Source organism: Choloepus didactylus (assembly GCF_015220235.1).
Source record: "Choloepus didactylus isolate mChoDid1 chromosome 11 unlocalized genomic scaffold, mChoDid1.pri SUPER_11_unloc1, whole genome shotgun sequence".
Classification (NCBI taxonomy): Eukaryota; Metazoa; Chordata; class Mammalia; order Pilosa; family Megalonychidae; genus Choloepus; species Choloepus didactylus.
In genome coordinates, this window is record NW_023637577.1 from 2,285,503 (window position 1) to 2,300,063 (window position 14,561).

At 46.8% G+C, this 14,561-nt stretch overlaps 1 protein-coding gene across 4 annotated transcripts in view; it reads right to left on the reverse strand.

Moving 5' to 3' along the window:
* HRH2 (histamine receptor H2) overlaps positions 1–14,561 on the reverse strand; it is a 59,759-nt gene that overhangs the window by 22,301 nt on the left and 22,897 nt on the right. For all 4 annotated transcript variants that reach the window (XR_005214809.1, XR_005214808.1, XR_005214810.1 and 1 more), the window contains exon 2: positions 297–1,721. Coding sequence is in view for 1 of the 4 variants with exons in the window: in XM_037823032.1 (XP_037678960.1) it covers positions 297–1,372 (1,076 nt within the window). In the remaining 3 variants the exon portion in view is untranslated. The remainder of the gene's footprint in view (positions 1–296; positions 1,722–14,561) is intronic.

Consider the following 14,561-nt stretch of genomic DNA (forward strand, 5'->3'; position numbering starts at 1 on the left):
AAAAAAAAAAAAAAGGCCCAGAAGTCCTGGAATCAGGAGACTTCCTCCTGGTCCCCTCTATGTGACCTTGGCCAAGTTACTAAAGCATTCTGAGATTTAATGTGCTCCTTTTTAAACACAGGTCAAAAGTTCTATCCCGGGGGCTGTTATGAGTATAAAGGAGGTGATGTTTGCAAACTGCTCCTGAAGAACTCCCAGCATGGAAATCAGTAACACAGAAACCAGCAACATGGGAAAACAGCCCCCACCCCACCTCCCATCCTGGGACCGCCCACGCAGACTTCTAGGGTCATTACCTGTCTGTGGCCCCCTGCAGGGTGGTGACTTCTGTCCCACTCCGCACCTTTAGCCTCAGGGGCTTCTCTTCTGGTTTCCTGGCATCTCTGCTTTGGCTCCTGGACAGCTGAGAGTGGGAGCAACCAAGAGAAGTCTCCTGGGCGTCGCAGCCAACAGATCCGCAGCAGAAGAGCTGCTGGTAGGCAGTCCGGAAGTCCCTGTTCAGTGCAGCGTACAGGATGGGGTTCAAGGCCGAGTTGGCATAGCCCAGCCACAGGACCACGGCTTCGAAGACCTCGTTGATGACGTCGTCCCCTCTCAGGCCACGGTAAACAAACACGGTGAAGTAGGGGAACCAGCAGACGATGAAGGCGCCCATCACCGCGGCCAGCGTCACTGTGGCCTTGTGCTCCTTGATGGTGACGGCCTTCCAGGAGCCGATGTGATTGATCCTCTTGGCCTGGTCACGGGCGATCTTGAAGATACGGTAGTAGGTGACACACATGATCAGCAGGGGCAGGTAGAAGGTGACCAGTCCATCCACCAGGCCGTAGGCTTCATTGACCTGGACTTTGCACTTTAGGGTGGGGTGATTGTCCCAGTTGGTCTCGTTCCTGCTGTTCCACCCCAGATGGATAGACAAAAAGGACAGGGTGATGGAGATGACCCAAATCAAGACCAGGGAGATAGCAACCCGCATGGGGGTGACCAGCACAGGGTAGCGCAGGGGGTCTGTGACCGCACAGTACCTGTCCAGGCTGATCATGAAGAGGTTGAGGATGGAGGCGGTACAGAGCATCACATCCAGGCTGGTGTAGATATTGCAGAAGATGCTGCCGAAGCTCCACGTGCAGGAGAGCTGGTAGATGGCGGAGAAGGGGAGCACCAGGAGGCCAAGGAGCAGGTCGGTGATGGCCAGGGACACGATGAAGCAGTTGGTGAGACTGCGGAGCCGGCGGTTCAAGCCCACGGCCAGGCAAACCACCACGTTGCCAGCGATAGTGATGAGGATGAGGGCGGCCAAGGTCATGCTGACAGTGACCTTGAGAACGGAGGAGTTTAGGCAAAGGGAAGAGGCTGTGTCATTGGACACCATCTTGGAACCCTACAGTGCTTCTTCCCTTGACCACAGCCAAGGGCCAATTTTGCAGACCACTGGGCTCCAGGTTCTCAACAGACCCTAAAGAAAGAAGCCAGGTTTCTGGTTCAAACTCCAGTCCTCAGCCTGCCCCATGAAGAGCCAGCTTCCCCCAGGGCCTGGGGTGGGTCTTCACTCTCCATGGTTTGCATAGACATGGAGGGGCTGGGACATGCGTCTGAAGGTGGCTTCGGTTTTATGCGGGAAGAGTCATATGGAGACATGGCTGTATCCTTGTTCTTAGCTGGCACCTGCTCCCATCAATGGACAGCTTGACTCCCCCTCTGGGGCCGCTGGAGAGCTGGAGCTGAAAATGCAAAGGTCGGACGTTGAGCCCTTGAAACCTGACCAAGAGCAATTCAAGAGTAGTCTTTCTAGACTTTGACCTGGTGCCTCCTTGCAGGACATCCAGAGGTCCTGGGGCCACTCTGGGTACCTTAGGAGGGACTGAGGCAATTGGGAGATATGACAAAGGAAGGCAGGTTGGATGCAAAGGGCTTGGACATTGCATCTCATGTACAACATTTGGAGGGGCTAGGAATGGTTATGCCCAAAAAAGAAAAATGTAGACACAGAGTCCAAGCTCCATGAGAACCAGAGCCGTGTCTGCTTGTTCACTGCTGGTTTCCACGGCTTGGCTCAGCAGGTAGGTATGCATTTGACAAATAAATGATAAAACAATTGAATGGATAAATAAACATAATGAATTTGTTCTTGTAAAAAAACTTAAAGCAATATCTGGCCCTGTCAATTCACAAAACATCATCCTACTCTAAACCAGGGGTCAGCAGACTTTGACGACTTTGTCAGAACAGGGTCATAGAGTCAATGTTTTCTGCTTTGCAGAAATGGTCACCCCTGCAGCCGTTCAACTGGGCTGAAGTAGCCTGAAAGCAGACACAGACAATACTCAAATGAATGGGTGTGGCTGTGTGCCAACGGCTTTATTAATTTGAATCTCGTGTAATTATCATAGGTCATAAAATACGATTCTCCTTTTGATTCTCTCCCCCACCAACCATTTAAAAATGTAGACACTATTCTTAGCTCATGGGCTGTACAAAAACTAGGCAGAGGGCCAGATTTGGCGCGTGAATGCTAGTTTGCTAAACCCCTTCCCTCACCTCTGACTGGAATTCATTTCTGAATCTCCTTTTTCTTAGTTAGCAGCACACTGGGGCACCCCAGCCAGATCAGCCGGGATACAGCTCACTTTTTCTAATGATCGTGCAACAGTCCTGGGACCGCTGGCCACGGTTTATTCCATTATGTTGTTATTGGAGGCATTCAGGGGGAGAGAGGGGGGAAGGAGGGGGTGGGGGGAAGGAAGGAAGGAAGGAAAGCGAAGGATGTGGGAAGCTTCATTTTATCTCTCTCCCTCCCTTCTTTTCTTCCTTCCTCTCCCTTCCTTCTTTCTCTTCTCCCCCATTTCCTTCTTTCCTTCCATCCTTTCCCCTTCCTTTCTTCTTCTTACCCCCCTCCCTCCTTCCTTCATTCCTCCCTCCCTCCCTTTCTCCATCTCGTCTCCGTCCCTCCCTCCCTTCCTACCGCAAACACAACTTCAACAGACTAGCTACACACACAATGACTCCTGGTCAAATAAGAACTCCTCATCACCAAATAATCTCAAAGACTCCCTCCTAGTGGTGGCATTCCATGATTCTAACCGATGAAAACCAAGCTGAGACCTCTTCCATTCTTGGACCCTTTTGCCAGAGCGGATCCTGATTTTCCGGAGAGCAACCAGCAGGCAATCTCCTGAGGTCTGGGAATGTGCAGAAATCGAGTCGACAGCGGAACCCCTCTCAGAAGCAAGCTAATCTCCACGTGACATAAATTAAGCCTCTCCCCGGCCCTTGCCTGGAGCGGTTTTGCAACCTGCATATGAGAAGCTTCATTTAATCATAGTGTATTGATGAAGGGGTCACAGTGTGGAGTGGCTTCTGCTGTCTCAGCTGGCTCTGCAGCCAGGCCCAGGGAGCTGGGCCTCTGGATATTATTTTTAGAAGATCTTTTCATTCCATAAATAGCCCAAACAGCATGAGTCTGGCAGCCACACTTAATTAGCTTGGGAGGTGGTAGCAGCAAGGGTGATCACTTTAAGAATCACTATTTCTGCTCAGAATTTTCTCTGAGTTTCCCTAGCAGCCCTGTATAGGTATTTTGGCATCAGGCTGCCTTTTTAGCTAATGTTTGGGGTTGTCAAATCTGAATGAACCAGGCTTTTACATGATGAGAAATTCCCTTCTCCCTTTCTACCTCCCTCTCTCCCTCTTCCCCTCCCTCCATCCTTCTCTTCCTTCCTTCTCTTTTCCCCTTTCCCCTCTCTGTTCTATTCAACAAATACTCCCTGAGAACCTACAATTGCCAAATGTGTTTCTAGGTGCTGGGGGTTTCCACGATGAGCAAAAAAGCTGTGATTCCTTTCTTCATGGAGTTTTCAGAGAAGAAACATTTCTGTTGTACTTTCATTTTAAAGCCCAGCTTCCGGAAATTCAAAGTGACCTTTTGTGAAGAAAGGGGCTTTTGCTGGACCTCATTCCACCCCATATACTGTGGGTGGAACGATTGCCCTCTAGTGCCGTTTTACCCCCCTATGGACAAACTTTCCATGGTTCCTCTTTGCCTACGAGAGAATCTTCCTCTTTGTCACTATCATTGTCATCATCATAGCTAAGATACAAAACACCTTCTTAAACTTTCCTTTCAAACTTCCAAAACAATAACATGCTCATTACAATTAACCAAATACTACCAAGTATCTTAGTTTGTCAGGACTTGACAAATACCACACATGGGTTGGCTTAACAACAGGAATTAATTGTATTATGGTTTGAGAGACTGCAAGTCCCATCTCTCTCTCTCTCTGTTTCTCTCTCTCCTCTCTCTCCTCTCTCTTTCTCTCTCTCTCTCTCCTCCCCCATTGTGTCTACTCCTCTAGTTTCTGCTGACTTCTAGCTTCTACCAAGTGACAGACTGTGTCTGAATTTCCCCTGATTATGAGGACTTCAGTCACTTTGGATGAAGCCCCGCTGTGTTCAATTTGGCTACACCATGACTAATAACAGCACTTTCAAAGATCCTGTCTACAAATGGGTTCACGCTCACAGGACCGGGTTAAGGACTTGAACACATCTTTGTGGGGGATTTGACTCAATCACCAATACTAGCGTATACAGAAAAAGCCAATCATCTGGGCCATGGCAAACCCCAAGCCCTTGTGCCCGGGAAGTGACAACTGCCGACGGCTGGGTGTGATGGGGCTCCCCCATGCCTTCTCTATACCCACATGTATGCACAGGTGCACGCAGGGCAGTTTCATACACATGCTATACATTACTCAGCAACTTCCTTTCCTCAACTTCTGTTAAAAGTCCCAATATATAATGGGTGCCCATCTAGGTCACTTGGATCTAACTCATTCTTTGGGGACTCTAGCCTATAGCAATACAACCACTATCATGAGAAGATAAGGATGTCTGTGTCAGCAGGTCTGGATATAGCAAAAAATGGGAAACCACCTGAGCATCCACCAACATGGGGATGGTTGAACAAATTATGGGTACAATAGGAGAGCCCTAGGCAAAGTGATATTAGGCATAATATATAAAATATCATTCAATCCTTTCAACAACCCATGAGTGGAGGAAATAATCATCATCATTTGACAGATGAGAGAGAGGCTTAGCACAAAGTTGACATCACAGTAACAGAGCCGGGATTCAAGTCTGGTTCAAAATCCTTCAGCCTGCCTTCCATGCCCTATTTTTTTTTTTTAATTTAAAAATTTTTTTTCTTTATTAGAGATGTTATTGGTTTACAGAACGGTCACGCATAAAATACAGGATTCCCATACACCACCCCACCACCAACAGCTTGCATTTGTGTAGAACATTTGTCACAATTGATAAAAGCACATTTTTAGAATTGTACTATTAACTATAGTCCATGGTTTAACTTAAGGTTCACTGTTTGTCTAATGCAGTTCCATGGATTTTTCAAAATTTTTATTCTGTTACCACAACCTATTTCCCCTTCTAATGACATTCAGATAGATATTTCCGTGCTGTTAGTTACATTCACGACATTGTACTACCATCACCACCATCCATTACCAAAACATTTCTGTCTTTCCAAACAGGAATGCTGTACATTTTAAGTCTTAACTTCTCATTCCCTAACCCCACCCTGTCCCCTGCTAACCTGTTGTTCTGGTTTGCTGATGCTGCCTTATGCAAAATACCAGAAATGGACTGGTTTTTATAAAGGGGCATTATTTGGTTATAAAGTTACAGTCTTAAGGCCATAAAATGTCCAAGGTAAGTCATCAACAATTGGGTACCTTCACTGGAGGATGGCCGATGACGTCCGGAAAACCTCTGTTAGCTGGGAAGGCACATGGCTGGTGTCTGCTTTCAATGGCTGTCTTCAAAATGTCTCTCTAAATTGCAGCTCGTCTCTCAGCTCCTGTGTGTTCTTCAAAGTGTCCTTCTTGGTTGTAGCTCCTCTTCAAAACGTCACTCTCAGTTGTTCTTCAAAATGTCCCTCTCAGCTGCACTGAGTTCCTTCTGTTTGTCAGCTCATCTATATGACTCCAGTGATTTAATTTAGACTCACCCTGAATGGGTGGGGTAACACCTCCATGGAAATTATCCAATTAGAGTCATCACCCACAGTTGGGTGGGTCATATCTCCATGGAAACATCCAATCAAAAGGTCACACCCTAATCAAAAAGATTAATCAATCTGCTCCAAAAGATTGCATCAAAGGTAATGGCATTTTGAGGGCCACAATACATCCAAATTGGCATACCTATATTCTAGATTCTCACTCTATGAGTTTGCTTATCCTAATTAATTCATATAAGCGAGATGATCCAATATTTCTCCTTTTGTGTCTGGCTTATTTCATGCCCTATCTGTAATCAGACTCCAACCAGTATTTCCCAATGAGTCTCATCAAGCACTTTAAATTTGCCCCCTAGCTTCACTAATTAAGGCAACTGAGTGTTTCTCCAAATGCAGTGTGTCTTTTCACTTCTGCCTTTGCCCTTGACATCTTCTTCACCCGGTGTTACATCCTTCCTTAGATTCACCTCAGCTACTCTCAATTCAAGGTCCAGCTAAAGTACATCCACTTCCTTGAAGCCTTCAGGTCTGGAGGAAGGAGTGATTTCCCCCACTGGGATTCCTCTGCACTTTGTACGAGTTATATTTTGCAGTACCTACTGCCTTGTATTGTTAATATAGCTCTGTGTTTTACCCCCAGCTAGACTGGGAACCAGTTAGGGCAGGGACTGGTTCTTGTTTACCTCTCTCCACCCCCCCATCCTTCCATCCATCCATCCATCCATCCATTCATCCATCCATTCCTCCAACTATCCATCCACTCATCCCTCCATCCATCCTTGCATCCATTCAACCATCCATCCATCTGTTCCTCCAACTATCCACCCACCCATCCCTTCATCCATCCTTCCATCCATCCATCCATCCATTCCTCCAACTATCCATCCACCCATCCCTTCATCCATCCTTCCATCCATCCATCCATCCATCTATCCATCCATCCATCCATCCATGTGTGCTTGCACCCATGTACATGGTGTCTCTACCTTGACAGCCTAAGATGTTCTCACCTTGGGGTTCAATGTGTCTGGTGGGAATGTTTGAATGGAAATTTGAGAAGGGGTCTATTTTCCCCAACATTTTATGATGAAAAACTTCAAACACATGCAGAAAGCTGAAAAAACAATATAAAGAACATTCTGTCCACTCATACTAAATAACTGCTCTACCTTTCATTCATTCTCTCTCTCTCTCCCACCCCCTCTATGTGTATGTGTATGAAAATTATATGAAATTCATTTTTAAAAGGCCCCAATCACTCCTCTCCCTCTTGCAGACTGACCATGGCTGTTTCATTTGTGCACTTGGCGCTCCTTCCTCTTGCATCTTCTCCTCTTTGCCTTAACAGCATTTGACAAGACACTTTCTGGAGAATTTGCTCACGGGGAGCAGTTACTTCCCACCTAGTCCACTCCCCCACCCCTTATGCCTTTCACTTCCAATCATCACCAGGCAACTGCCACCATAACAAGGAGCAGCCACCAGCTAAGTCACCTTATCTTGTGCCTCTCGGAAGCTGCATGCGGCCAATTAGCCCTCCAGAGTGGTTTCAGTTGAGGCCCTAATGCACTGGGCAGACACTGATTAAACCCATCTTTGTGCACAGTATGGGAAACCTGTCCCAGTCATTCCCTACTGCTGGCCTTGGTTGTCTCTAATACAGGTCTTTGGCCTGGCATTGAAAGCTCTTTTTGACTCAGTCCTGTCTTCCCTCTTTGGCGTCGGCTGCTGCCCGCCAAGTGCCCCTTTAGTATCTGTTATGGGTTGAACTGTGTCCCTCAAAAAGATATATTCAAGCCCTAACCCCCAGTACCAGTGAGTGGGTCTCTGCAGATGTCATCAAGTTGAGATGAGGTCACACTGAACTAGGGTGGGCTCTAATCCAATATGACTGGTTATCTTTATAAGAAGAAGAGAAGAGATAGAGACCCAGATGCAGAGAAGAAGGGCATGTGAAGACAGACGCAGAGATTGGTGTGATGCAGCCACAAGGCAAGGGACACTAGAGCCACCAGAAGCTGGAAGAGGCCAGGAAAGATTCTTCCCTGGAATCTTTGGAGGGAGCAGGGCCCTCCTGATACCTTGGGTTCAGATGTCTGACTTCCAGAACCATGAGGAAATAAATTTCTATTGTTTTAAGCCACACAGTTTGTGGTCCTCTGTTATGACAGTGTCCTGGGACAGTACTTTGAGAAACAAAGCTCTAGTGACATTTAATTCCTCCTTGTTCCAAAAAGTGTCAGGTTATTCCCGATTCTGTGCCTTTGCATATACTGCTCCCACTGCCTGGAATGCCCTTCCTCCCTTCCATGCCTGGTGAGCTCTTATTCTTCCTTCAAGCCCTGCCCTCCTCTGTCACCTCCTCTGGAAAGTCCTCCAGAGGTAGCTGCTCCATCCTCTCTCATTTCTACCTCCCACTCACATCCACCTCTGGCAGAGGCCTTCTGGGGTGGACAGGAAAGATGGGTTCTTGAACCCCACTGGATAGAGTTCTGAGTTTTGGGGGACTTGGAGAACTGTCCTGTCAGTGGGTCCTTGGTGTTTCATCATCAGAATGCATCTCCCCTATAATTCTGTCGTGGTGAGATCTGGAATACCATATCCCTTCACTATCCTTCCACCTGGCAGCAAAGAAAGCAGGGGCTCAAAGAGGTGAGGGACCCCTCACTGGCTGCTAAAGCACATTGCAATGGGTTGGCATAAACAATGAGAATCTATTGGCTCTTGGTTTTGAGGTTAAGAGAAGTCCAAAATCAAGGCGTCATCAAGAGAATGCTTTGTCCCAGAAGACTCTGGCATTCTGGGGCTGGCTGCTGGCGCTCCTTGGTCTTTGGCTTTTCTGTCACATGACAATGCACATGGTGGCCTCTCTTAGCTTTTCTGGGTTCTGGTGACTTCTGTTTTTTTTCCCATGGCTTTCTCTCTGTGTGTCTGAATTTCCGTAATAGGATTAAGACCCATCCTGGACCAAGGACCAAGGACCAAACCTTAACTGAAGTAACCTCATCAAAAGATCCTATTTACAAGGGTCCACAAGAATGGATTATGTTTAAGACGATGTTTTTCTGGGTATGTAGCGCCAGGCCACCACATCCATGAAGTCTCACAAGAAATGCTGCTTGTGGTATATTTTCTTTTCCAACCACTTTCATTTTGCTAAGCTCCAAGATGGTTCTCCAGAGGCACGAGGCCATCTAGAAAAGGAAACAGTCTGGAGTCTGGGGTCACATCCCTCCCAGTTTTATCAAATTGGAGTCCAACCCTTTCTTTTCCCTTTTTAGTGGGAAGTGAAATGACATTTCCTTTTTGCCTAAGACCACAACCATTTGGGGAACTGCCAGGTGCACAAGCTGCCAGAAATTTGGGGAATCAGTTAAAGCTAGTTTGATTAGGTTTCTCATGCTGCCCGAAAGACGAATCTGATGTTTCCTCGGCATTAGAAAAGAAAACGTCATTTACTGAGCAACCACTATGTGCTACGCATCTTTCAGGTGAGCCACAGTACAATGAAGTAGGAGATTTGATCCTTATTCTACAAAAATCGAAACTCAGAGCAGTAAAAGGAGCTCTGAGGGTTGAAAGCAAGGACTCTGACATTGGACAGACCTGGATTCTAGGTTAAGTACTGACATTTAATAGCTTTGTGACCTTGGGCAAGTTACTTGACCTCTCTGAGCCTCCACTTTCTCACTTACTGAAGTGGGGACGCTAATACCTCCTCCTTCTCTTGGTTGATACAAAGATGAAGAGAGTAAAGTCTTTGGAAGATGCTTAGCCCAATGCCGAGCAATCACAGGATCTCACCAAATGATCTTTTTATTATTCCCTAAAGCCACGTGGCCAAGAAACAGCATTCATGCACACAACATCTATTTCACTAGCACCTCCAGGTGCAGACACTGTGCTGGGTTCTGGGCATAGAGTGGAGAGCAAGACAGACACTGCCACACCCTCTCGAAGCTGCTATTACAGCGAAGGAGGCAAGCATGAAGCAATTTACTGTACAGTTGCTTATTTAATTTCAGTTGTGCTGTGAGTTACATAAAGGGGAAGCTCAGGGAGCTGCAAGAGTATATATTGGGGGGCCCTGCCTTAGCCTGGGGGATTCAGAGTCTTCTCCAAGGAGGTGATACATGAGATCCACACAGTTTAGTAGGAAGTAAGTGAGTGAGAATAGGAGGCAGGCAGGTTCCAGACAAAGAGAACAGCTCCTGCAAAGGCTAGCAGGTGGGAGATGGTGATTTTAACCTAAGGGCTATGGGAAGCCTCTGGGGGCTTTGAGCAGAGGGCTGAGTGATGGGAACACAGGCTGGGGGCTCCAGCACCTCTGCTTTTCTACTGTACATTAGAAGGTGGGGTCTATAGTGGCTGGAGGTTGGAGTGAGCAAGCTGGCTGCCCGCCCTTGATGAAAGCCCCCCTTTATTACTGTAGTCTTGAGATGTGGTGCCACTGGGCTCACGGGAGGAAAGTTCCTCATTTTCAGGATCCACACATTTGCAGGACATTTTTTCCCTACAACTGGACACTTTGGATGTTCTGGGTCGTTAGTGTTGAGGGCATAAGAAAGTGGCCACATCATGAGTCCCCAGGGAACTCCTGGTCCGGCCAGGGGCCCAAAATGGGCCAGAGAAGTGGGGATACTGACATATGCGTAGACATAGGCAGAGGGTGGGAACTGAATCACCCCGTGCTTCCCAGGGAGGCCTTTCTCCCCATATCGCAGATGTGGAGACTGAGGTGCAGGGCTATTTAAGGAACACTGGTGGCCCGTTATGTGCTAGGAGCTTTGGCTATAGCCTGTCCTCCCAACCTTTTGAATAGCTCTGTTATTCCATTTTGTAGGTGCAAATACAGAAGCCCCTTTTTCAGGAGCCTGGGGCAGGCAGGCTCTGGGGCACAGGCTGGGGACACAAGCAAAAATGACATGGCAGATCCCAGCTCCCCTCCTCCCAGGCAGTTGGGGCACAGCCAAGTGATGGGGTGACAACTGCAGTGGGTGGGAGGAAGCAAGGAGTTGCGGGGAGGAATGAGGTTTGACTCAGTGTCGTGTCAGGCGCCAGCTGTGTGTGTGCGCGCACGTGCATGGGCACATGGTGTGCAGAAATCAACCCTTCATCGGGCCTGGAAAAACCCACTGACATTAAAAGCACCCAGACTACTGACCCAGCAGTTGCATTTCTACGAATTTATGTTATGATTCCCGGCAGTGATTCATACTACAGCCTTTGTCTATAGTAGCAAAGGTTGGAAACAATGTTAAAGCACACAGGAGAGAAAAAAAAAAGTGCCATCAGAAAGACTGACAGATCTGTCTGGGTGGATATGGGATAGTCTCCAGAAGTGTGCAGTGTGACATTAAAAAGTGGGAATATATGTGTGCGTGTGCATATGCATTTAGACAGGTTTCCAGATCTGGCTCAGGAAACCCAGTGGCCACATAAATAGTTTGACAGATGGAGAAGAGAAGGGGAAGAGGGGCTGGGCAGAGGGGATGATATGCAAAGGAATGGAAGCTGGACAATCAGGTCAAGTTTAGGAGCGGGACATAGCTGCATGGTTGGCAAAGTCTCTAAGCTAGGGCTGGCTCTTGGTCCACTCAGGTCAGGGGGCCGTTTAGAAGAAATCCTCCACTCCCAGGGACTCCCTCCATCTGCAGCATATGATAAAAATGTGCCTGGGTTTTGGAGTCACTCAGTCTTGTCATGCCCCTCCAAAGATCCCCCTGTTGTTAGAATAAAGATGACAATGTTTGCCATGCCTTGTGTGGTCTGGCCTCTATCACCCTCTCCAGCTGATTCTCAGGAAGAAGATACAGCTGGAGATGGAGTGGTAAGGAGTTTGGACTTAGTTCTGAAGGTCATAGGGAGCCATTGAAGGTTCAAGTGCCAGGTCCAAGGTTGATCAGAGAACTAGAAAGTGGGAGTCCAGATCACTTAATCCCAGTCAGCTAATAGTCGATAAGGCAACCATTATTGCTAATTAGCATACACAGAATACTTACAGCACACCAGGGCTGGGGATCTATACACCTGGTCTCACAACACTGTGATGCAAGCGATTTTTGTTTCCCCCATTTTACAAATGCAGGAATTGAGCCTCAGAACCATTCAGGAACTTGCCCCAAGTCTCGTCGCCAGGAAACGGAAAACTCAGGATTTGATCCCAGGTCTGGCTGACTCTGGAGTCCCTGTTTTTGGTTGCTAGACATTTGACTTTTCACATAGAGAAAGAATTCATCCTTTGGGCTTTCAAAAGAGATGCCTGATTTTCTGTGCACTTGCACATCAGAACATTTTCTCCATCGCAATCACATTTAAGCGTGACTTTCATTTTGGTTGCTGCAGATCTCTAACTTCTTCCCCGCAGTGGGCTGGGCATCTGGTAGAAGCCCCAGGCAGCGGGAAAAGGCTTCCTGTTGACGTTTCAGTCCATTAGAGAGAAAAGTCCTGGCCTCCCCGCAGGTCCACAGGTTCCAACTTTGGTTCCTCCCTTGCATTTCTGCTGAGGCTCGAGGGACCCAAAGCCAGAGCTGTGTTTGCTTCTGTCCTCAAGTACATCTTGTTCCAAGCGGTGCAGCTCTGGGGGGTGGGGGGTGGGGGAAGGGGGTTGGTGGTTGGTAGCGCCCTTTGCACAGCCTTGAAGGTGACCAGATCCTAATGTCTAGAATTTGGGGGCAGTTTCTATAATTGCTTCTGTGGGCAGAGTTCGGGAACAGCCTCACCCAACCCCTGGGTGGACATCCACAGCGAGTGGGAGGGGCGGGCCTGGCCAGAAGCCTCTTCCATTTATTGAGTGCCTACTGTATGCCAGCCACCTTACCAACTTTGCAAGGCAGAGATTATTATTATTACAGGCATACTTAGGAGATATTGTAGGCTCCATCCCAGGCAACCTCAATAATGCGAGTCACATGTATTTTCTGGTTTCCTAGTGCATATAAAAGTTATGTTTACACTATACTGTAGTCTATTAAGTATACAATAGCATTGTGTCTAAAAAAAAACAAAAAACAACGTACATTCCTTGATTAACAAATACTTGATTGCTAAAAAATGCTAACCACCATGTGAGCCTTTGGCAAGTTGTCATCTTTTTGCTGATGGAGGGTCTTGTCTTGAGGTTGATGGCTGCTGACTGACTAGGGTGGTGGTCGCTGAAGATTGGGGTGGCTGTAGCAATTTTTGAAAATAAGACAACAATGAAACCGGCCACATCAATTAACTTTTCTTTTCACGAAACACTTCTCTGTAGCACGCAATGGTGTTTGATAGCATTTTACTCACAGTAGAACTTCTTTCAAAATCAGAGTCAGGTCTCTTGAACCCTTCTGCTGTTTTGATGTAAGATTCTAAATCCTTTGTTGTCATTTCAACAATGTTCACAGCATTTTCACCAGGCATAGATTACGTCTCAAGAAACCACTTTCTTTGCTCATCCATAAGAAGCAACTCCTCATCCATTAAAGCTTTATCATGAGATTGTAGCAATTAAGTCACTATCTTCAGTCTCCACTTCTAACACTAGCTAGTTCTCTTGGTATTTCCACCACATCGGCAATTACTTCCTCCACTGAAGTCTTGAACTCCTCAAAGTCATCCAGGAGGGTTGGAATCAACTTCTCCCAAACTCCTGTTCATGTTGATACTTTGACCTCCTCTCATGAATCACAAATGTTCTCAAAGGCATCTAGAATGGTGAATCCTCTCCAGAAGGTTTTCAACTGACTTTGCCCAGATCCATCAGAGGAATCACTATCTACGGCAGTTACAGCCTTAACAAGTGTATTTCTTAAATAAGACTTGAAAGTCAAAACAATTCCTTGATCCATGGGCTGCAGAATGGATGTTGTGTTAGCAGGCATGAAAACAACATTCATCTCATGGAACATCTCCATCTGCAGAGCTCTTGGGTGACCAGGTGTGTTGTCAATAAGCAGTAATATTTGGAAAGGAATCTTTTTTTTTTCTGAGCAGTAGGTCTCCACAGTGGGCTTAAAATATACACTAAACCATGTTGTAAACAGATGCACTGTCATCCAGGTTTTGTTTTGTTGTTGTTCCATTTATAGAGCACAGGCAGAGTAAATGTAGCATAGTTCTTAAGGGCCTTAGCATTTTCACAATGGTAAATGAGCACTGGCTTCAACTTCAGGTCACCAGCTGTATTAGTCCCTAACAAGTCAGCCTGTCCTTTGTAGCTTTGAAGCCAGGCAGTGACTTCTCTCTAGCTAGGAAAGTCCTAGATGACATCTGCTTCCAATAGAAGCATCTATAATGAAAGTATGTTGTTTAGTTAACCACCTTCATCTTAACTAGATCTTCTGGGTAACTTGCTGCAGCTTCTATATCAGCACTTGCTGCTTCACCTTGCGCTTTTATGTTATGGAGACAGCTTCTCTCCTTAAATCTCATGAGCCAACCTCTGCTAGCTTCAAACTATTCTCCTGCAGTTTCCTCGCCTCTCTCAGCCTTCATGGAATTGAAGTGAGTTACGGCCTTATTATGGATTGGCTTAAAG